Source organism: Suricata suricatta, chromosome 10, assembly GCF_006229205.1.
Source record: "Suricata suricatta isolate VVHF042 chromosome 10, meerkat_22Aug2017_6uvM2_HiC, whole genome shotgun sequence".
NCBI classification, from domain to species: domain Eukaryota; kingdom Metazoa; phylum Chordata; class Mammalia; order Carnivora; family Herpestidae; genus Suricata; species Suricata suricatta.
In genome coordinates this window covers 88,170,812-88,196,443 of record NC_043709.1, presented here as the reverse complement: position 1 = coordinate 88,196,443, position 25,632 = coordinate 88,170,812, and the positions used below count along the sequence as shown (strand labels likewise).

General features: G+C 35.4%; 1 protein-coding gene and 2 pseudogenes across 2 annotated transcripts in view; 2 read left to right on the top strand and 1 right to left on the bottom strand.

Annotated features, from left to right (window-relative positions):
• Positions 1–25,632, top strand: part of PIK3C2G (phosphatidylinositol-4-phosphate 3-kinase catalytic subunit type 2 gamma) — a 326,439-nt gene that overhangs the window by 100,850 nt on the left and 199,957 nt on the right. For both annotated transcript variants that reach the window (XM_029955770.1, XM_029955769.1), the window contains 3 exons: positions 988–1,102; positions 9,228–9,358; positions 17,578–17,766. In XM_029955770.1, the coding sequence (XP_029811630.1) occupies positions 988–1,102; positions 9,228–9,358; positions 17,578–17,766 (435 nt within the window). The remainder of the gene's footprint in view (positions 1–987; positions 1,103–9,227; positions 9,359–17,577; positions 17,767–25,632) is intronic.
• On the top strand, positions 2,527–8,135 carry LOC115303931 (annotated as a pseudogene).
• On the bottom strand, positions 19,920–24,078 carry LOC115303928 (annotated as a pseudogene).

The window sequence follows — 25,632 nt, the reverse complement described above, 5'->3', positions numbered from 1 at the left end:
TGCAGTCTGTTCTGTTTCCTTAGTTTGATTTTTGGGTATTCATAATGATCTGATATTTACCTAGCTGTGTTCAAGTGATGAGGCAAGCCTAGGGTCTTCCTACTACTCTTCCATCTTAGCTCCTCTCCCCTCTATACTGTTTTCAAAAGACTCACTTGATGCCTTAAAGTTCTTTATAAACTTAAATTTAATTTGTGTTGACTTGCTGACATTTTTATTTTGGTACATTATAGTCAAAGACTGTCCTCCATGATCATTGGAACATTTTATCAGTAATCTAACTTATAATATATAATCAGGTGTAGATTCTCTTTTAATTCCAATACAGATTTGTGGATTTCGATGTTACTGAAGTTGTTAAAACCATCCATGAATTCTTCCTGTCTAAAGTCTTCTGGTATTCACTCTCATTTACAATGGTAATTTACAACCTATTTTTAAACATTCAGACTATGAATAATCTTTCTATTTAGAAGCATTTCCTCTGTGAAGTACAACTATTTTGAATCTGCAGATCATATGCTAATTTAAATATTTTCTTTCTATAAATTTAGAGCTCAGACCTTTAATGATGCCCAAGGAATTTAGTCATTTTATAGAGAAAAAAAATGTTCTGAAGAATTGATATCTTTATTGATGAGTCCCTCATAACTCCAAGAATATGAATCTAAGATTCTTAGTCTTATCTTGTAATCAGTATTGTTGGAAATTAAGTTTATATTCTACCTGTCAGAAACTATTGTGGAAACAGTTTTTTATGTGGAAAATAAAAGTAGTTTTCTGTGAACATAGTCATGTATGTGGTATATTAGGAATTAACTAATAATCAGTATCTAGGCTTGTAGAATATTGTATTCCCTTCTAGCTACTGAATGAAGCCACTAAAATAGCTTGTTATGTTTACATTTCAGAAGAAAACATTTATAGATAATAGTAACTTCTCTTATGAAGTGACTCTTACCTGTCTGTATGTGTTGTCTTTTGTAGCAAATCCATTCTCGGGTCTATGCTGTTCAGCATGACATTACAGAATGAGCCTCCCATAGAAATTATAGCTCCAGGAGTCTGTGATATAAGCCAGCCATCCCCAGTGACCCTCCAAGTAAGTGTCAGACTATGAAACTAAAGTATACATGGCAAGAAAAAAAGTATTCATGTAAAGTATTGGTTGATAAGTAGTCTGTCAGTTATAGAATCTATTTTCTTCTAGGATCACACATTTTAATAGTCTTCTCTTTCTCTAACCCACTGGGATTTGTAAAACCTCTTGTGCTTTTTTTTGTATTCAGTACTCTCAAAACACTTTTCTCCCAGCTTACGTAATAGTAATTTCAAACTGTTCTCCATCAAACATGATCAGGAAGGAAAGGGATGAGCATTACCATTAGTATATTCATTATGTGTATTCATTTTTCTGTCCATTGTCTGAAAACAGTCATTGGTATATATTATTAAATTGGCATCTTACACCTGACTCTGCATTGTGTCATGTTCCCTTAAAATCCTTCAATTGTCTATTTCTTATATGACTAATGATTAGCTCATCAGTGGGGGAGAAACTACAAACAAAATCCATCCAACATATTTTTTTATTAAGGCCTCTCTTCTTTCTGTGATTTTTAATCATGAATAAAAGGTGGCTAGAGATTCCAGGCTTTGGTCCTTACTGCTGAGAGCTCCATGTGTGTTCATCATTGTACATGACCATATTGGTCAGATACATGAAGCATGGCCACTCCCCTATGTGGAAATGGAGAGAATGTGAACTTTCGATCTCTATAAGGAAAAACTGGGAACTGCTATCTAGATAGTATTCTCTAGAACTGGATTTCTCAACCTCAATTCAGTACTAATGACATTTTGGACCAGATAACTCTTTGTTGTGGGAGCTGTCTTATACACTGTGAGATATTTAGCAGCATCTTTGGCTTCTACCTATTAGGTGCAGGTAGCACCTCCCAAGTTCTGACAGTCAAAACTGTTTCTAGATATTGTCAGATGTCCTCTTGGATAAAAATTGTCCTCTTTTGAACATAGTTGCTCTAAAGAAAGATAATGGAATCTCTACTCTCTTAAGTTTCTAGGTTTGGGGTGAGGGACAATATTTAGCAAGATGGATAGCAAGATGTTGAAACTGGAAGAGAAGAATAATAGTAATAAAAATGTGGCTTCCACTCTAAAAGAAGTCCTCACCAAACAGTAACCAAAGATCTATTTCTAATTTGCAGACATCATGGTGAATAAGTGTTTGTTCGATCTTGACACATCACAGACATTCAACATATGATAGGTTATTGATTAGTAGATGTTCCATTGTAACAGGAAAACTACCTTCTTTTAAAAGGACAATGCATTTTTTTAAATCAGACTATTGCTTGCCAGATTGAAACTACCGCAGCTTAGTGAGAATCTTCCAAGTCTGGTTATTATCAGGGTTTTTAGGAAATAAAGTTATGATTAGAAGGGTCTTTATCAAGAGTAGTGGAGGTGGAAGAAGAAGGGAGACTAACAGATGATTCTTCTCAGATGAGAGGAATAGCTCCTTTAGAACACAGAGGCTGGCAAGTGGAATCAACGGGTAAGTTTCAAGTATTTCAATAGCAGCATAGATTTCCAAGTAGAAATCTGGAGCCATAACTAAATTTATCTTAACAAAAAAAAAAAAAAAGGAGAAGCATATAAATCATTCAAAAGTATGCAAAAAGTTAAATCAGCAAATTTTTATAAAATAATTTTAAATAGTATAGACATACAAGGAAACTTCTCAGGATATTTTTAATTGATGATGAAATATGCAAAATAAAATAGGACTTATTAAGGTATTAAAGTTAAAACCCTTAATGACCAAAATCACTCTAATTATACACGGCTAAATTTAGAGCAGAATCTTTCAACCTAAAGATTATAGTGAGGAAATTAGAGTTCTGTAACCAGTGTTTGTGTTAAGGAGTCAAGATGGGTCTCAGGGAAAGACATCAGGCTCAGAGTTAGAAAATCTAAACTATAGTCTTAGCTTTTTAACAAAAAAACTTTATAACCTTGAATAAATCACCAAACCTATTTTCACCTCTGTACAATGAAAGGGTTACAGTATGCCTATCCAACTTCTTTCAGATCTGTACTTTTCTGATTGTCTTTATTAGACAGGCAGTTACTGCCACATGGTAGCTGCCCTAGTGTGATAAGAGATGTGGTATGTCACAGAACCTGAATCCCTCAAGTCCGTCAGTTTTTTGGGGGGTGGGTGGGGTTTCTATGGCTGAAGCACAGACCAGAAGCAGTGAATGGTGTGAAGTAGATCTGAGTTCAGAAATGGAGATAGATTGCATGATTCCATTAACCTGGGTCAACTTCCTACCTCTCCCAGTATACAGTGCAGCAGAGTGGCTCTATCACAACTCAAGAACCAAGAGCAGAGTTTTAGTCAATGTTTCACTTGTTCTATTCTGTATTCCTCTACTTCCCCATCTCCCCATTCATGTCTACATTCACTATATTCTGGCTTACTTGTTATTCCTAGATGTCCTATGCAGTGGTGGTTTTAGTTCTCTTCATCTAGCCCTCTCTGCAACTTTTGACACTCTCTCTTCCCCATCACAGAACACTCTTCTCTCATTATCCTTTCTGTTTCCTTCCCAGGCTCCCTTTCAGCTAATCCTCTCTGTTGACAGTTCTCAAAGGTTCCATCTGCTGCCCAATGCTATTCTCAGTATATGTACTCTCTCTGGAAGAATTTCTTAAAAAGCTTTCTTGAGATAAAATTCACATACCATACAACCTTCCCATTTAAAGTGTGCAATGTAGTATTTTGGGGTTTTTTTAGCTTTTTCAAAGATAGGTACAATTATCACTAACATCAATTTTAGAGCATTTCATCACTTCAAATATAAATCTCATAACTTCTTATTATAACTTCTTATTCCCCTATTTTCCCCAATTCTAAGAAACTACTTATCTATTTTTTTATCTCTATAGATTCTCCTATTCTGCACATTTCATACAGATTAAATAATATAATATTTGGTCTGTTGTGACTGGCTTCTTTCACTTAGCATAGTGTTTCAAAGTTCATCTACATTGGAGCATATATCAATATTCATTCCTTTTTTGTTGTTGAATAATATTATATTGCGTGGACATACTATACTTCATTTATCCATTCATTGGATACGTTGATATGTAATTAGATTGTGTCTATCTTTTAACTATTAAGATAGCACTGCTGTGAACATTCATGTACAAGTTTGTGTGTAGATAATATGTTTTCATTTATTTGGATAAATGAATTTGGCACTGGAATTGCTAGAACTCATTCATTACTAAGGCTTTATTCACAGTATCTATCCGATTTCGTTTCTTAGTCTATCTCTAGTTCAGATTCTTTCATACCACAAGCTTCAGGCAAATATGGTCACATACCTGCTGAACCTCCCATCTGGATATTCTGTAGACAGCTTCAAAGGCAACATATCCCAAACTGAACTCACCTTCCTCTCCAAGTTGTTTTCACCCCTGAATTATTTATGTGTGTTCACGTCCCCCACATACCTTCACTTGTGTCATTTGCCTCCTCCTTGTTTTTCCCTATTCATTCAGTATATGCTGTATCCTTCCAATTGATCTCCCATATGTTCCCCAAGTATATCTTCTCAATTCGCTACACCTGCCCTAGTTCAAAACTTCCCTCCTAGATTACAACAGTTTAACTGCTTACAATAGTTTAACTGGCTTCCTTGCCTTTAGCTTTGTCATCCTCACATCCAGAATCCATGTGTGATCCTTCTAAAACTTAAATTTGAACCTGTCACTCTTCTATTTATACTCTTCAATAACTCAACACTACCTAGAGAATTAAGGGTGTCCTCTACAGTATGACCCTCCCCATATTGTTTTTCTTACCATTCCTTATCTGACACTTTAAGCTCTAGCAACTTTGAAAATGTAGTTTCTGACATGCGCTGTCCTGCTTTTAGCTCATGTGCATTTACAAATACTGTTTTCTGCTTGCAATGTGCCCTCCCCCTTCCTTTCCCCATCCACAGCCCACCACTTCTCTAACTTTGTGTAGTTAATATTCATCTTTTAGGATCCACAAGCCCTCCCATAGAAATCTCTCCCATATGCTCTTCCTCTGTTTCTACCTTAAGCAGGGTTAAGTGCCCTTCCTCCATGTTCACATAATAACCAATAGATTTTCTTTCAACACATGGGCCACATATTTCTTTCTAATTAACTTTTTACCCATTGACTTCTTGACTTCTGAAAGCTTTGAGTGTTTTATCCCCAGCATCTAGCATAGTACCTTAAATACAGTATTTCTAAAATTAATGATATGCATCCATTCCTCTGATAACTAAACTTAGCACTTTGGTCCACTTGTTGGAATCCAGATACCAGAGTGTTTGGTTCTTCCTTTTATGTAAATGGCCTTCTTCTTATTTCTAAGTTTTTAAATTTATTTTGAGAGAGAGAGACAGCAGCATGAGTGGGGAAGGGGCAGAGAGAAAGAGAGAGAGAGAGAGAGAGAGAGAGAGAGAGAGAGAGAGAGAATCCCAAGCAGGTCCCTGCTGTCAGCACACTGAGTCTGACAGGGCTCAATCTCACAAACTGCAAGATCATGACCTGAGCTGAAATCAAGTCAGATACTTAACTAATGGAACCACCTAGGTACCCCTAAGTGGCCTTCTTTTTTTTTATTTATTTTTTTACACTTATTTATTATTGAGAGACAGAGAGAGATGGGGGAGGGCCAGAGAGAGAGGCAGACACAGAATCTGAAGCAGGCTCCAGGCTCTGAGCTGTCAGCACAGAGCCTGATGCGGGTCCCAAACCCACTAACCATGATATCATGACCTGAGCTGAAACTGGACACTTAACTGACTGAGCTACCCAGGTGCCTTGTGGCCTTCTTCTTAAACCAGTTCTTCCTTAATCACTCACCCAAAGTATTTTACTTTACCTAACATTTCATTACAGGCTGACTTTCCATTATCTATAGTATTAGGGGGAGGCAACAGTCTTATTATTGTTGTGAGTCCTTTGAATACAGCACATTTTGCATCCTAATGTAGCAGAGGGTTTTATTGTGTTTTGCTTTGGTTTCTTTTTTTTTTTTTGGTTGTTTTCTTTCCCATCACTCCTGAATTGCCTTATGGGTCCCTCTTTTATGACTCCTTCCTTAAGACTCACCCAAATTGCCATCTAATTGGTAGGTATGCTTTCTTTCCTCTGAACTACTATAGCACTTCTGGTCTAATATTCGTGTACCTTATAAAACTCAAAATACATCTACAGTCTAGAGAATAGTTCTTTGAACAAGCTAACAGAATCATGGGGCCCCAAGCTGGACCGGTGGGAACCTATGGTCATGGTTATGAGCCATGGACACTAGGGACATTCATAGCAGCTCCGTTAAGGAATCCCAAGTCATGAAATCATAGTAGGAACCACGGTGGTCAAGTGTCAATGAAGAAGGATGAAGAGAGGAAGTGGGATAAATCGAATACAAGAAACCAATATCTAAATATATAAGGAGGTGTGAATTAGAGGGTTGATGATCAGGTCTGAATATTTTCCCATATCCCAGAGCAAAGAGCCTCAAAAATTTTTGTTGTTACTGTTCTTAAAATCAGGAGTTTTTCCTCAATGCTTGAGGCAGGAATGTAACAAATAGGTGTCATAGCACATGCAGTGGAGACATTTGAGATCTCCAGTAGCACTCCATGAAAAATAATTTTGAGACCAAAGTCAGGCTTAATTAATCATAATCATAGAAGAAGACCAGAGTCTTCTAAATTAGGCTTTAAGTTCACTGAAAGGGATGGATACTTTTTAAAACCTCCATAATCCGTGTTACTCAAAAAAATTCTAGAGCAAATGTAATGAGATATACTTTAGGGGAACTTCACTTCTGTGAAAAATTAGAACAAGAGGTATTTGAGAGGAATTCTAGTTTTTTCTATCAATGGCTCATGAACCAGCTTCATAACATATGAGATAATGCAATTTGTATAAGGTGTCATTCATATATCAGAAATTAAAAATCTGTAAGTGAAATATATCAAAGAATGTATTATATATTTGTGCAAAGGGATACTTTTATATTCTCATCTGATAGTTTTAGTTTCCTCATTCACCTTGCCCTCTACTTAAAACCAACATGAAAATGAACTAGCTCATCAAATAATATTTTCAGTATTTTTTAAGTTTATTTATTTATTTTGAGAGAGAAAGAAGGAGGGAGTATGTGTATGTGAGCAGGTGAGAGGCAGAGAGAGAGGGAGAGAGAGAATCCCAAGTAGGTTATGAACTATCAGTGCAGAGCCTGACACAGAACTCATCTCACAAGCCATGAGATCATGACCTGAGCTGAAATCAAGAGTCAGACACTTAACCGACTGAATAACTCAGGTACCCCAATTTCTAGTATTTTTATTTCATGTGTTTAAAAATATTTGGGCATGCAAAGAGCAACTTGTAACCTGCTAATTCTGGAGTTCTCCTTAAGTCACCGAAATTAATCTTCCTTTCTAGAGGCAAAATTTATTATAACATTGTTTTTCTATGATTTAGTTCTTTTATCATGTTGGAGTAACAAGTGAGTGGCACAGTATAACAAAAATTATACTAAAAACTGATGTGGCAACAAATTTTTGAGGTTATGAAATTGCTAAAACGTTTTTCTAGTAAATAATCCAAGAGCAACATCAACGCAAGACGGCAGCAACCATGAGCTCGGGGGTAAAAGTACCTTGCAATTTTTGACTCCAGAAAGGAGTACCGATGGCACAGGTAGCTGGGGTCTAGAAGATAACGAAGACATGACACGAGAGGGACAGGGATGTTAATTGGTCCTCCAAGAACAATTTATGAAAACCAAATATACAGCCTTAATATAGAATGAAGACCTAAATACCCAGAGGCACCCCTCCTTTGTAAGATTTGTAACAAAAATTAACATGAATGGAGTTAATAATTCTAACGGAGTGGTGGACCCGAGAGCCACATCAGCGCTAGCAAAATGGCAGAGCTCGTACAGCATCAAGGTCGTCCTGCAGGAGCTCCGGTGCCTCATGATGTCTAAAGCAAACATGAAACTTCCTCAGCCACCCGAAGGACAGTGTCACAGCAATTAATCAATAAGAAAAACCAGACTCTCCCACTACCTCTCCGATTCAATTTAAGCAGTCTTCATTTTCCAATGCAGTAAACTTTCTAGACACATCTTGTAGAACTCAAAATACAGGAAAGGAAGCTCCCATTCAAAGGCAATTTATCTTAAGATGCTGTAAACAATACAATTTTTTTGTCCATTTAAAATATATGTTGTGCTATAAAAAAATAATAATCCAAGTAGATTCAACGTATTTCAAGCTGTACCTTACATGGTCTACCTTATAATGTTGCTCAATTTTCTCTGAGATCCAAAATGAACATAGTTCAGCAGAGAAAAAATTATTTAGATTTTTCAATATGAAAAAAATGTATTAAAACGTTAAACACACATATGGAGCACTAAAATATCTAGCTCATTTACATAGTTTGAAAATGTATATTTTGTTAACTTTTTTTATTTACTAGAATCATATTTTCACTAAAGCATGATTTAATGGAAAGCATACTCTGCCAAAAAAAAAAAAAAGGACTGAATTCTAGCCTTGTCTATAAATCTGAGCAATAGAGCTGGAGCAAAAATACTCTATTTGGTTATATACTTACAAAACAGATCTTTACCAGAGATTTCATGTCTACAAAGTGGCTCACAGCCCTGTAGATTCCTGAGGTAGTAACCAACATAGAGTATTGACTTTTCTTTTCCCAGGTGTTTACATGAAAATGTATAATTACCATTTGCAATTTTTATCATCTAATAATAGAAAGACAATTTAATACTGAAATGTAGAAAGGATATAATTTCATCATTAAGCAAAAATGTAATATTTAATTTATGAAATTTCAAATGTTGTTTTTATTTTGCTCATTTCTCCTCACAAAACATTACAGATTACTAATTTATATCATTTGTATAAAAATTGAGGATTTGTTAAATACCATGTATGTTTAAATACCAAGTTCAAACCCTAATGATTTTTTTAAAAAATATTTTTATGTATTAAGAGCACAGACACCTAGACTTTCACTTTAGTTTCTACAAACCTAAGATAGCGATTAAATTAATGATGCATTTTGAAGAACAATACATGGCAAATCATTTTTTTAAATTTCAGATTGATTTTCCAGCTACTGAGTGGGAGTATATGAAAATTGATTCTGAAGAGAATAGAAGTAATCTTGAAGAACCACCAAAAGAGTGCTTAAAACATATTGCCAGACTTTCACAGAAACAGTCTCCCTTACTGTAAGTGAGTGAATTTTGCCTGCTGTTCATGACACCATCAACCGTACTGGAAGCACTGATGTCTTTAAAGAGTGAACCTTCTAACAAAACTCCTTTCACTTCCTAAAGTGAAACCTGTTGGATGATCGGTTAATGTTTAGGAGATAATTAGACTGATTAGATATATATAGGGTTTAACAGTGATAAACCATTGCTCAATCATCCTTCAACTGAGTAGAAACCTGTTTTAGTAAATAAGAAAAAGCAAAATTTAATTATTATACAGATTTAGAAATAATAGATATAAATCATGGTTTAATAGCACTAAATTAGTGGCTAATGAGTACTTAAATTTTGTCAAGCACTAATTCTCTGAAAAATGAAATAAAATCCCAGGAAAAACTATAAGAGAACTAGTGATATTGGTGCTTTCTAATTGGTAATATCTAATCCATCACTGATGGTGCTCATTAATAGTGTACAAAAGCATGAAACTTAAGAAGTAACTTTTTAAATATATACTGATAAGATATATAATGAGGTAAAGCTTTTTATTCCAAGAAGAAGAAATTATTTAAATATTTTGAGACTCATGTGATCTAAATAATCTTTTTGAGTGATCCTGGGACCACAAGTTGAAGAATGGATTATAGAGAAAGAAATAATAGAAGCAGTAGAGCAAGAAGGTTGACATAATTTTTTAACCAAGAGGTCATGATCATGATGGCTAAGACTAGGGTGATGACCATTGACATTGGTAGAAATGGCTAGTTTTGGGAGACATGTTTTCCAAGTTAAGAAGACATGGGTTGGTGATTAATAGCAAGTAGGAGATAAGCCAACTGAAAAAGCAAGAAATCAAGTCAAGTCAATGGAGAATCCAAAGTTTTGAAAAGATTGAATGAGCAGATGTTAGAGTCATTTTCTGGAAAAAGAATAAGCTTGGGCCGCTTCAGACTGAAGTGTTGAGTGTGATCAAGAATTCTGTTTTGGGTAATCTTATTACTGGTCTTATTTCTAATTTCATTTTGTAATACTCTTTTCCTCAAGCCAGTGACATCAGTGTCCTTTATGCACTTCAAATGTGCTGGCCCCTATCCCATCTCAGAGTCTTTTCATTTGGTGTTCCCTCTGCCTGAAATACTCCAATTCTTCACATGAGTGAATCATCTCATTCTGTAGGTCAAGTCTTCACTGAATTGTGATCTTCTCAAAGAAGCGTTCTTTGACTACCCTATCTAGTGAAGTTTTTCTCTTTACTCTCTACCTTATTCCTTCTTATTATCACACATAACACAATCTATTATCATCTTGTTCAATAATGCATTTTTTTGTCTTCCTTATTAATTTGTAAGAATTGGGAGAGCAAGAAACCTATCTTGTTTGTCACTATATTTCCAGTACTGTACACTGTGCTTAAAAATACTACATGTAAGGGGCGCCTGGGTGGCTCATTGGTTAAGTGCCCAACTTCAGCTCATGTCATGATCTCACTGTTTGTGGGTTTGAGGCCTGCATTAGGTTCTGTGCTGACAGCTCAGAGCCTGGAGCATGTTTCAGATTCTGTGTCTCCCTCTCTCTCTGCCACTTCCCTGCTCATCTCTCTCTGTCTCTCAAAAATAAATAAACATTAAAAAAATACTACATGTAAAATAAATGTTATAATTAATAAAATTACTTCACATAGTATCAGATATAAAAATTTGTAAATAATGGCCATACTTATAGTCCTTATGATACATTTTGATAATCCATTGTTATACTAAACTACTGTCAACGAGGCAAAGCATCTTTTCCTTCTACTTACTCAAAAATATAAAGATTACATTTAACAAATGTGTCATATATCAGACTAATATATTTTTGATTGAGGATTTTTTAAATATGAAAAAGATGTCATGTATTGAAATTTTAAATATATTCAAACAAAAAAGATCAAAAACTAAATAATGACAGAACTTTCTTTAAATATTATGAGTTTGTGTTTTTAAATTTACCCCAGTGAATCTCAACTTGTTTCAGACCTCAGTTTCTACTTAAATTAATAATTTACATATAAAACAAACAAAATTTTCCTCTGTTTCACTTACTCAAATACAATTATTAAGCTCAATACAATTTTATTCTGGATTCTGAAAGAGAACAGCCTTCAAGGTGATAAAACTTGTGTTAGAATCAGATTAACTTAAAAACAGAAAAAAGAATCAGATTTAGTTGTTTCAAAATACCACATTTTGTCATTTAGTTGGTGGCAATTATTCCTTTTTTGCAAATTAATCTAATGTAATCAGAGTCAGGAAGTTCAGACTCAATGAAATTCAATTAAAATGTACTTATAATATTTGTAAAAAATTTTAATAATATATTCTTTTTTAAAAGGTTTTATTTTTATTTATTTTGGGAGAAACAGAGTGTGAGTAGGGGAGGGGCAAAGAAAGAGGGAGAGAGAACCCAAGCAGACTCCTGCATGGTTAGCACACAGAGACTGACATGAGGCTTGAACCCATGAAACCACGAAATCACGACCTGAGGCAAAATCAAGAGTCAGAGGCTTAACCTACTGAGCCACCAAAGTGCCCTTAAGAAAATATATTCCTGATGACAAGTAAAAGAATGTTTCTAGTATGGAAAAGTTTCTAGAATAAAAGAGAAAAATATTTGTTTTGAAAGAAATGAATGCTTCCACTTCTAGTCATGAAAGGCATCTATTACTAGATTAATCCTCTTAACTTAAAGGAATATGACACAAGAAAATACATATGAACTACATGATTTCAGAAATTAGACAGGCTTTGAGATGAGCTCATGAATAAAGTGGTTTTCAGCCTAGAGGCACTTTCTACATTATGGCTTTGGGAGGCATAATTGAAGAAGAAATCTTGCTGAAATTTAAAAAAAAAATGTGGGCAGAGATCAGAGTTTAATGATGCTGAGGCAGCTGGAATTTCTAGTGTATTATAGTAGAGAGAAGGAAGATATATAGAGGATAGGAGCTACAGAAATATGTAACTGAGTACTAAGCTACTCATGAGCAGGTAAAGATTTTGTAGGGCCTGCAAAAGAACAACCACAGGGAGATGTGAAATAGATATAGATTCCACAGATTGCACAATGCTGGAAGACATAGAAATATTGGCCAATAAGAAATAATAAAGAAAGATCCCAGAACACCCTCAGCATTCAAAAAAGAACCCAGATAGATGCATATTTGGTATAAGTGTACTTTAGCCCAAGATTAAAGACTGCTATGTCCAACCTAATGTATCATAAAAACAAGTCTCAAAGGCTGAAGGTGATCTGCTAGTACTTGAACTGCCTACTAAAGAAATGAAACATTCAACACTCAAAAGATGGCAAAATTCAGACTCTCAACACTGTAGCATTTTAAATATTTAACATATAATCAATAATTGCTAGATGTAGGAAGACTAGGGAATATATCACTCTAGCCTGATATCGGAGGAAGCAATTAACAGAAACAAATCCAAATATTTTAAAATTAGTAGATAATGATTTCAACACAACTGTTATTAAGACATCTATGGGTTTCCAAAACAGAAGATATATATGGTTGAACAAATGAAGTCTCAGTAAAAAAATAAAATATTTTAAAACTGGAAAATAATACTATAAATTTAAAAAAACAGTGGGAAAGCTTAATAATTGCATAATAAAGAAACAATAGTGAGCTTTGAAGAGAGGACAATAGAAAATTAGCGGTGTTGAAGTACAGAAAAAAATAAACCTAAAAGTAGTGATTGGTCCTGGTGATCTGTTGGACAATACTGACAGTGTGTGTATTGGACACACAGAAGTGCAGAGAAAGATCAAGGCAAAAAAAAAACAAGGTAATGATAGTCAAAATTTTACAAATTTGATTTAAAATTTAACCCACAGAATAAATAAATATGAAATTTAACCCACAGATATAAGAAACTTATCAACTACCCAACAAGTACATACACATGTCCATATTAAAGTCAAATTTCTAAAAACTGAACATAAGATAAAAAATTTTAGGGGCATCTGGGTGGCCAAGTCGGTTAAGTGTCTGACTCTTGATTTTGGCTCAGGTCATGATCTCACAGTTCATGAGTTTGAACCCCGTATCAGGCTCCTCACTGTCAGCATGGATTAGATGTTGGGGATTCTCTTTCTCCCTCTCTCTCTGCCCCTGCCCCACTATGTGCATGCTCTCTCTCTTTCAAAACAAATAACTAAACTTAAAAAAATTTTTAAAGCATTAGAGAAAATGAACAAATTCCATTTGAACAGGGAAAAACTATAATATGAATTACATATTTCTCATCAAAAGCAATTGAAGCTGAAAGGTAGTAGAATATTATCTTACATCTAGAAAGAGCAAAATAAAATCCCAACTTAGAATTCTATAACCAGTAAAATTATGTTTCAAAAATGAAGGCAGAATGAAAACATTTTCAATTAAGCACAGCTGAATTTGTTTATGATCAGCTTATCTGTACTATAGGAAATCTTAAAGGAAATACTACCAGCTGAAAGAAAAGATAACTAGATGAAGCTCAATATATAAGAGTAAATGAAAAGCACCATAAAGGAAAAATAGGTAGGAAATAAAATTACTTTGACTGATGTATTTAACATTTAAAAAAAATAATTAACTATATAAGGCAAAAATAATTATGTACTGCTGCATTTATAATATATAAAACTAAAAAGCATAACAAGTATAAAAAATGAGAAATAAAAAATGGAAACATACTGTTTTAAGGTTCTTATACATAAGGCACTATAATATTTATTAATTGTTGGCTATGATATGCTGAAAGATAATATTGCAATCTCTATGGAACAACACTCCTAAATTTTAAGTGCACATTTACAAGCCAAGAAGACAGAAATTAAATACCAGGAAAAATTCAAAAGAAGACAGAAAAAAAAGAGACATGAAACAAAGAAATGATACAAACAGTAACAAACTAATAATGATATGGTTGGACCAAAACCAATTATATCCATATTATGTTAAATATAAATAGAATAAACACTCTAACTTAAAGCCAGAAATTGTCACTTACATTACAAAAGCAGTATACAACTTACGCTGTTTATAGGTATAGATTTTAAATATAAAGATTCAGCTAGATTAAAATTTAAAAATGGAAAAAGATATGTGAGGAAAATTATATCATCTTGATAGATTTTGGGGAAAAAATAATTGATGAAATTCAACACTTGTTCATAATAAAAACTCACAAAACCAGGAATAGAATAGAACTTTCTCAACCTTAAAATCCTGAGTTAAATCTAGATCTACGGAAAAATCTAAAGTCAACATCCTATTAAATGGAGCAGGAATGAATGTTTTCCCCCTTCCTATGATGGGAAAGCAAGGATATCTACCTAAATATTTCTCCTCAATGTTGTATTGGAAGTCATACCCAGTGCCCTATGGTAAGAAAAATAAATGTGTAAAACTGGGAAAGAAGGAAATAAAACTTCCTCTATTTTCAGATGACATTGTTTTGTAAAATCATAGCATTTGACACCAATGTACAAAATGCAATTGTATTTCAGTGAAAAACAGAAAATAAATTTTGTTTTAAAATTCAATTTACAGGGACCCCTGGGTGGCTCAGTCAATTAAGCGTCCGGCTTTGGCTCAGGTCATGATCTCTGATGGTTCATGGGTTCGAGCCCAGCGTCAGGCTCAGTACTGACAGCTAGCTCAGAGCTTGGAGCCTGCTTCGGATTCTGTGTCTCCCTCTCTCTCTGACCCTCCCCTGCTCGTGCTGTCTCTCTCTGTCTCTCATAAATAAATAAATAAATAAAAATAAATAAATAAATGCATAAGTTCAATTTACAATATCAAAACCTCTACACTAAAAAGTATAAAACTTTGATAAGAGAAATACATGAAAACCTCAATAAGTGGAAGTTTATATCAGATTATTGATTAGAATACACCCTATTGTTAAGATGACAATTCTAATTCTCCAAAAATAAGGATATAGATGCCACTATGCACCCATTAGAATGGATGGTATCTTAAAAGGGGCAAAATCAAGTGTTGGCAAGAATGTAATACAATTAGAACTATAATACTCTGCACATAATAATGTAAAATTTTACAACCACTTCAGAAAATAGTGTTTTTTAAAAGGTAGACAGACACCTGACATAAAACCCAGTCATTCTCCTCCTAGGAACTTCCTAGGAGAAATAAAAAATATATCCAATCAAATACATGCACACAAATGTTTATAAAAGCAGCTTTACTCATACTATACCCAAACAAGAAAGTCAAATGTCTATCAGATAGGAGAATGGATAAGGAAACTGCGGTGTAGTCATACAAAGGAATAATGCTCATTAATTAAAATTTTTGGACTACTGATACACTCAATAATATGGATTACTTTAAAACATTATTCTGAGTGATACTTTTATAAATAAAATTATTTACTCTATGATTCCATTTATATGAATTTCAAAAATAGGTAATATTAATCTAGAGTGAAATAAATCCTACCAGTGCCTGCCTATTTGTTTGAGAAAACTTGGTGTTGAAAGGAGTGTGGTTTTTGTTCAGCATATTCATGTTAAAATTTATTGAACTGCAGAAGTGCTGATGCATAGGAGCACATGTACCCCTATGTTCATAGCAGCACTGTCAACAATAGCCAAAACATGGAAAGAGCCTAAATGTCCATCACCTGATGAGTGGATCAAGAAGATGTGGTATATATACACAATGGAGTACTACATGGCAATGAGAAAGAATGACATATGGCCATTTGTAGGAAAGTGGATGGACCCTGAGGGTGTCATGCTAAGCGAAATAAGTCAGGGAGAGAAGGACAGAAATCATATGTTTGCACTCAAAGGTCGAACAGGAGAAACCTAATGGAGGACCCGGGGGAGGGGAAGAGGGAAAGAGAGTTGGGGAGAGAGGGGGACGCAAAACTTGAGAGACTATTGAATACTGAAAATGAACTGAGGGTTGAAGGGGAAGGGGGAGTGGGGAAAAGAGGTGGTGGTTATGGAGGAGGGCACTTGTGGGGAAGAGCACTGGATGTTTTACGGAAATCAATTTGACAATAAACTATTAAAAAATTTATTGAACTGAATGTGTGCATTCCTTTTGATGTAAAGTATGCTTCAATGAAAGAGAGTAAAAGAAATATATCTTATTCAATATTGGGGAAAAAGAAAATCAGACCAAAATAATTTGTTTCAGTAATAATTTAATAATAATTTTGTTATGGCATTTTTTTTCTTCTGAGGGCTTTCTGGTGGAGAAGGTAGTGACAAAACAAGACAGGAGCCCAAACATACTTTAAAAATCTCTCTATAATCCAACCCTTTCATTTTGTAGATGAAGATCGTTTTTAAAAATTTAGAGAACTATTAATCCTTAAATATTTTAATATTCCTCATTATCCTTCTTGGAAGTTTTAGCTAACTTGAGCAAAGCAGCATTGTCAGTTTGGAGGCGACCCTGTTCAAAAGCTGTCATTGTCATGTGGGAGATGCTGTCCTCCAGTTGAACTGTGGCTCTGAATACTTCTGCTGGAGTGTGGGCAAAACATGATAAACTGTCAACGAGTCAATGGCCCTAGTCCTAGATTTCGATCTTCTGCTTAGAATCATTCTCCAGGGGGAAACACTTGGGCATTTCAAGAAATCCTATTCACTGGCTAAAATTTTAACTCCAAGCTTCCAGATGAATATGAGAATGTAAAGCCCAAATCCAGGGATGAATTGAGATCTTTGTTTTTAAAGTTTACCGCCGATGTTTCTGAACTCTGATTAAACTTGCTTTGAGATGAAGAATATCATCTTTAAAAGATGACATTTCTTCACAGGTCCACTGGCTCTAAATTAATTTGTAAAGAAAGGAAGAGATTACCTCTGTTCTAAGTAGTACAAGTTGCAGGATTCAGATAAAAAACTTAGCCCTAAAGGAGGCAGAGATTTTGTTAACCAAAATGACGTGTGTTCTTTTAAAGTGACAAGGATAAGAGGAAGTAAACATAAATGTGAATTATCTGAAGTCTATTTTATTTTATTTTTCTATAAAAGAATAAAGTTAGTGGGAAGTAAGCTAATAAACTCTCAAATTGTCCCAAGAGGATAAAGGACTTGTTTTCCAAAGTAAACTAAAATAAAAGTCAAAGCACTGAGTAAAATTTTGTTCTATAACGTTTTTTTAGTGAAGCAAACTCCAGTAAATTACAGTTTCCAATCTGGTTTTGCAGACTCTCTGAGGAAAAGAGAAGATACTTGTGGTTTTATCGTTTCTACTGCAATAACGAAAACTGCTCCCTTCCTTTGGTCCTGGGTAGTGCCCCTGGATGGGATGAAAGAACTGTTTCAGAAATGCATACCATTTTGAGAAGATGGAAATTTTCTTGCCCTTTGGAAGCACTTGGACTTCTAACTTCTAGGTAAGAATTGTAAAAACAATCATGATATTACTGATGAGAAAATTTAAAGAGAAAAGAAATAGGATGATATGATTAATTCAATAGCTATTCTGGTTCTTCCCAATTTCAATAGCTATAGATATTAAATTTAACAAATGTAAACTATGAATATAAATTGTAAACAAACTAAGCTATAACTGTGTCTCTGGTGCTAAACTGGAAGTACAATTAATGATCACGGTCTCTTACATGAAGAGTTTAGTTACTCTTACAGAAATAACAAAAACATTAAATAGGGAAAAATAAAATTCTCGACTCTGACCCCTCTTAAAAGAAAAAAATCCTGAATAAGTGGGACCATATCCTTTATTATTGAAGTATACAACGTGTGGCAAAATGCCCCACTTAGAGTAGGTGTACGATTAATATCCTAATGATAATGACAAGAAAAAATATTCTCCAGATAGTCTCTCAGAATAAAACACACAAGGATGCAATCGGGGGGTGGAGGAAGGATGTCTTTTTATAGTTAGGGAGAAATATATGGGAACAAGTGTGGAAGCTGGCTCGGGTTTGGGGAAACAGCTCTTCCTTGGCTTCTATTTTACATTAAAAGCCAAGAAGAGCTATTTTAAATCTGTCTTGATAGCATCAGTTCACTGATGCCGTAAAGCCTGTAATGTCTAGAATCAGAGAAGAATTGTGGAGACAAGTTCTACTCTGACTTCTCTCTCAAGGCCCTGCCACAGGGGAAATGTGGAAGAGAGTGAGACATAAGGACTTTTCAAACTGATATACTTAGGCTTATGTTAAAATTAGTGTACTTTCCAAAACTTCTGGGATGGAAAGGAGATGAAAGGGTTTTCTTTTTCTACCACAGTGAGATACCACTTAAAACTTACTAGGATGGCTGTAATCAAAATAAAAAAGATAAATAACAATAAGTGTTGGCAAGGATGTAGAGAAATTGAAAAACTCATGTATCACATGTGGAAATGTAAGATGGTGAAATCACTTTAGAAAACAATTTTCAATTCCTTAAATACTAAACACTGAGTTATAGTAGGACCCAACAATTCCACTCTTAAGTATACCCCAAGATATTTTACCTGTTTAATCAAAAACTCATACATGATTGTTCAGAGCAGCGATTTTTATAATAACAAAAAAAGAGAAACAACTCACATGGCCAATAACCAATTGTGGATAAATAAAATGTGGCCTATCCATACAATATAATATTCTTCAGTAATAAAAAAAGGAATGAATACTAATACATGTTACAACAAGAATAGACCTTAAAAATATTATGCTTAATGAAAGAAGCCCATCACAAAGACCACATATTATATGAGTCCATTTATAAGAAATGTCCAGAATAGGCAAATCTATAGATAGTGGTTGCCTAGGTCTAGGGGAGGTTGGGGAAAAAGAGGGTTGGTTGATAATGGACATGAAGTTTCTTTTCATGATTATAGTCACACAACTCTGGGAATATGCTAAAAAAAAACTGAACTTTATACTTAAGTGAATTGTATGACATTTTGAATTATATCACAATAACACTATTAAAATTTGAAAATAATAATTGATAGGTAAAAACAGTGGTATGAATCTCTGTAATATCTCCAAAGTATAATTTTTTCACCAGACAATACAACAGCTTTCTAGTTTCTAAAGCATAAACTGACTTTCTTGGGCGGCAGGGTATTATTATTGTTCCACTAAGACATACCTTGGTCTATTTTAAAGATATTTAAATGTGTCAACAGATATTTTTTATAAAGTTTATAGACTATATCTTAGAAAAATCTTTTTTTTGAGTACCCACATTTTTAAACTTTATCAAAGCTTTTTGATCTTTTTTCTGAGGTAAATAGGTTGTTGGTCTGACATAAAAAGTATCAGGAATTCCCATCAAACAGATTTCATTATGTATAATGTATATACGAGAAATAGGGAGATCACACATGATTATACTTTCAGTGAATATAATATTAGTAGCTATTCACTCAGGGGTAAACCAGTAATAAGCCAAATGTATATACATGCACAAATGTACAATTAGGAGCAAATTATTTTAGATCCTAAGTGTCCTATGAATGTTAAAAATGAGCTAGCTCCTGCAACAGCATATGAAAGCCGTAGATTGCAATTTTCATGTAGAAGTAGCTTCACATCCCATCTCTTAAGTTTAGCATTGCACAGCAAAGGACCGTGCTGGATATCATGCCAAAGATTGTGTGATCCCAATACCAATAAAATTTGATGACCTAAAGCTTAGCACTGATTATGGTTTCAATTTCATCAATACAAGCTTGTATCCTAGAAGCACCTTTGCGGATGTGTGTTGTATCTCTTCCGAGCTTTTGTTTCACAGCACTGAACTGTGGAGTGGACAGTACTGAGAGCCCTATTTCCTTTTCCCCTGTCTGTAAGGGTAATAGTTATAAGCCCCCACACACATGGTTTGAGCATGTCCTATCTATAGCTATACCCTTGCCTATAAAAAACTAATAGTCCAACAAATAGTTACTTCAGCAGCAATATCACCATTAGGCAGGTGAAAATGCTGAACACACAATGCAACTGCCTCCTGGCTTTCTAGCACTGAAAGAAGCCCACAACTATTATCAGGGCCTCTGCTTCAACCAGCACATAGAGCCTCATGTAGAAATACTCTGCTGACTCATTCTCTGATAAGAAATCCTTCATGGTGCCTTCAAACCAAAACTGTAGTCCAAAAGCAAAAACAGCCAACCCCATCAGCCAGGAGAGAAGGTTGAAACCAAGCAGTAAGCACTTGATGCACCACAGGTACCTCCGGAGGCACCCCACCTGCTCATCGCTGTGACAGGTTTCTGAGTTCCCAACCCTGTGCTGGCACCAGAGTCATGGGAGCCTCATAAAAATCTTTATTCAAATTAAGCCTATAATATTGCTTAGTTATCTTGCTTATAAAATGAAAGGATTCACTAAATGGACTTCAATATTCTCTGATCCCTGATAAATAAACATAATTCCGGAGGGGACCTGGGTGGCTTAGCCAGTTAAGCCTCTGACTTCTGCTCAGGTCATGATCTCATAGTTTATGAGTTCAAGCCCCACATTGGGCTTTTGTTGACAGCTAGGAGCCTGGAGCCTGCTTCTGATTCTATGCCTCCTTCTCTCTGTGTCTTCTCTACTCACGCTCCGTCTAGCAGTACTGTCAACAATAGCCAAAACATGGAAAGAGCGTAAATGTCCATCAACTGATGAGTGGATCAAGAAGATGTGGTATATATACACAATGGAGTACTACATGGCAATGAGAAAGAATGACATATGGCCATTTGTAGGAAAGTGGATGGACCTCGAGGGTGTCATGCTAAGCGAAATAAGTCAGGCAGAGAAGGACAGAAATCATATGTTTGCACTCATAGGTCTAACAGGAGAACAGGAGAAACCTAATGGAGGACCTGGGGGAGGGGAAGAGGGAAAGAGAGTTGGGGAGAGAGAGGGACGCAAAACTTGAGAGACTATTGAATGCTGAAAATGAACTGAGAGTTGAGGGGAAGAGGGAGGGGGGAAAAGAGGTGGTGGTGATGGAGGAGGGCACCTATGGGGAAGAGCACTGGGTGTTGTATGAAAACCAATTTGACAATAAACTATTTAAAAAATAAGCATAATTGTGCTTATAGTGAGCCTTCGCCACCTGAACAGAAGCTGAAAATCTATTTGACTCAATGTTCTATTTATTTTTGAGAGAGAGGGCTTGTGGTCTGAGAGTGCACATGAGCTAAGGAGGGGCAGACACAGAGAGAGAGAGAGAGAGAGAGAGAAAGAAAGAGAGAGAGAGAGACAGAGAGAGAGAGAGAGAGAGGATCAGAAGTGGTCTCCACTTTGACGGCAGAGAGCAGGATATAGGACTTAAACTCACCAAATGTAAGATCATGACTGAGCAGAAACTGAGAGTCAGATACTTAACTTACCGAGCCACCCAGGCACCCCTTCAATGTTTTAAATATAAAGATCAAATGTTTACTTAGTGCCACTTAGTACCATCGAATTTTAATATCCACAATAACCCTATGAGGCAAATACTATTATTATTCCAACTGTACCTATGAGGAAACTGAGGCTTAAAGTGATTAAATTGTCCAATGTTACACTAGTAAGTTGAGGAGCTCAAGTTAAATCCAGAGATTTAGAGCTTGCAATATTTTTATTTTAACTTATTTTTTTATTTTTTAATTTACATCCAAGTTTGTTAGCACATAGTACAATAATGATTTTTGGAGTAGAATCCAGTGATTCATCCCCCACATATATTACCCAGTGCTCATCTCAGCAGGTGTTTTTCCTAATGCCTCTCGCCGATTTAGCCCATCCCCCCACTCAACAACCCCTCCAGCAGCCTTCAGTTTGTTCTGTATATTTGAGAGTCTCTTATGTTTTGTCCCCCTCCCTGTTTTTATATTACTTTTGCTTCCCTTCCCTTATATTCATCTGCCTTGTATCTTAAATTCCACATATGAGTGAAGTCATATGTATTTGTCTTTTTCTGACTAATTTCATTCAACATAATACCCTCTAGTTCCATCCACGTTGTTGCAAATGGCAAGATTTCATTTTTTTTGAATGCCAGGTAATACTCCATTGTGTATATATACCATATCTTCTTTATCCATTCATCCATTGAAGGACATTTGGATTCTTTCTGTAATTTGGCTATTGTTGATAGCACTACTATGAACATTGGGTTTAGAGCTTGAAATCTTAACCACTGTTCTTACAGCCTTTCTACATACATATGCTAGGCTATTTACATGTTAATTTTTTAAATGTTTATTTATATTTGAGAGAGAGAGAAAAAAAGCAAAAGTGGGGGAGGGGCAGAGAGAGAGAGGGAGATCCAGAATCTGAAGCAGGCTCCAGGCTCTGAGCTGTCAGCAAAGAGCCCGACGCAGGGCTCAAACTCAGAACTGTGAGTTCATGACCTGAGCTGAAGTTGTATGCTTAACTGACTGAGCCATCCAGGTGCCCCAAGGCTATTTACATATTAAATATGTAAATAAAATTATCTTAAAATGGTCTTATTATAGTTAATAGCAGTACTTCACCATCTTATCATGCTTGGATGTTTCTACTTCACTGTGTAATTTCTTTTTTTCCAAACAATCAGATTTTTAGAGATTATAGGAACTAGTTTCAAAGTAGAGTTTGTTTATTAAGCATCATTGAGGAAACTTAGTAGAAGCTTGATTTATATGAATGTTGGACAGTTCCTTATCATGCACCAAAGAACGTCACTGGAAAGGTTAAAATATTTCCATTGCACTCATTCTATGACTCCTACTCTCTTTAACTGAACTACTAAAAAAACTTGAGGACAAGCTGTTTCCAAAAATGAACCTTTCAACTTCTCTAAATTCAAAAGCTGACTTTTCTGAGAACAAACAGTTTGTGCTTGTTAAGTGAATTGTCAGAGCGAGGTCTTCAGAGATCTGTATTTTTTTCTCCTTTGAACAGTTTATTTTTCCAATGGTTTAACCTCTTGAGCACTGGGGTGCTCCATTTCTAGCTCAGAAAATTTTTTAATATTGCTGTTTGTTTAATCCTGTCCAACGATTCACCATCTCCTTTTGGCTTATTTTTAGCAAGAGACATGTTGAGATTTAATTTGCCTAACGTAGGCCATAGGGTGTTAATATTTCCACTACTGAGTGCCAGCAGTGTGCTCACCGGGTACTGATATATCCATTAGAGAAGGCAGTGCTGTCAGAATACCAGAGACCAAGGGCGAAGGTCTGTGGTTCTTGGCAGATGGTTGCTATTTTCTTGAACTCTGATGCACAGGCATAACTACTCAACTGCTAATAGCAAGCAGAAATTACCCAAGGAATTAAAAGACAGTTCAAGGAAAGTATTCATTTAAAAATAGCAACTCTGAACTGGCATCAGAGGATTACATCAGAAACTTAAATAAAAATTTGACAAGGTACCAGAACTTGCCATCCCACATGATGTAAAATTATTATTTTGCGGGAAAGAGAACAATGCTTAACAGTCAGTGCCTTAGCTTCCAAAATCAGTTTCCTTAGAAAAATGTTTCATAAACATGTTTGCACAAAACATTACATCTTTTATTGTAGAGATTAATTTATACTAAAGACATTCTTGACTAACATTGCAAATAGGTAGTATGGAAGAGAGAGACAGTTATAACTTCCACATTAGACTAAATAATTAAGTGATAGATAATGGTATATCTTTCTCATTTATACATTGACATACATATGGGTACTTGGAAATTGACATGCAACGAATCAAGAAGACTGAATAATAAGTCATCGTGGCTATCCCTAAAAAACAGTTAGAGAAAAATACTTATGTTAAAGATCAGCCCACAATATACTCCATACTATAACCAAAGTATCAAGTGCTATATGTGCCCAAAAGAGAGAGAGGCAAATTCTTTCTGAAAAAGTAAGGATATCTTCACAAAGGAATTGAATTCTGACTTGAAATATTCATAGTCATTTCCTGAGTGGAGAAGAGATGAAATGGCATTTCAGGAAGAAAGGCTAACATGGGCACAGTTATGGAGTTTCAGAGAATAGTGAGTACCTTAATGTCATATTAGAAGGGAATTGTACTGTGAGACAAGACTGTAAAGGACAGGTCAGTTAGGATGTCTTAGGCCTCATGAGCCAGGTAGTTACTTCTGACTCATTTCAGCAACCCATGGAATTTTGTGAAGAATGGAAGTCATAGAATCAGATTTATATCATACAAGGATAATTCTGGCACCAACGTGAAGGATGAACTAAAAAAGAAAATGAAAGCAAGGATATTAGATAGATGTCAGGTATTGAAATAGTCCATTTGAAAAATGGTCTGGGCCTGAAAAATAGTAGAGATCCACAGAGCAGATCTGAGAAACATTTCAGAGGAAAGTGAAAAAAAGAGAAAAGATAAGAAAGACTTTGAGCTTTCTGTTTCGGCTAATTATACTGTTAATCAAGACAAGGTTTATAGAAAAAAAGAAAATTTAGGTGGTGTGAGATGAAGAGTTCTGTTTTGGACATATTGCATAGTAAAGCCCTGTGGGGCAGGGCGCCCGGGGGCTCCGTCGGCTAAGCGTCCGGCTTCGGCTCGGGTCACGATCTCACAGTCTGTGGGTTCGAGCCCCGTGTCGGGCTCTGTGCTGACCGCTCAGAGCCTGGAGCCTGCTTCGGATTCTGTGTCTTCCTCTCTCTCTGCCCCTCCCCTGCTCGTGCTCGCTCGCTCTCTCTCTCTCTCTCTCTCTCTCTCTCTCTCGCTCTCTCTCTCTCTGTCAAAAATAAACATTAAAAACAAAACAAAACCTGTGAGACACTTAGGAGGAGGTGACCAGTATGCAGTTGTATATTCAGATCTGAAGCCTAGCAGAAAAATGAAAGCTTGAGTTATTGGCTTGAAAGCAGTAATTGAAGCCATAGAAGTAGAGGTACTGCATGTACATATGTGGAAAAAGTAAAGAAAGAGGCAAAAGATGGAACTCTGGAGAGTAGCAATTTTAAGAGCAGTATACAGCAAGCAAAGTGAGAAAAGACAACAGGAAGAATGACCAAGGGGTCAGAGGATATTGAGAAAGGGGTGGCAATTTAGAATTCATAACAAAAAGGTTTTCAAAGTCTTTAAAAAAGTATTAAATAGAATTAAGGCTAAAAACAAATCAATGGAATGAAAAAAACATTCATTAATTGTATTGAGAGCAATTTTAATACTGTAGTGAAGTTGGATGCCGTACTTCAAGATCTTAAAGAGCAAATGGAGAGAAAAAATTATATAAATTGTGACTTCTGAAATAGGACTGATGATAAAGGCTTTGAGGTTTGGGGTTTGTATGCTTATTCAAATAAA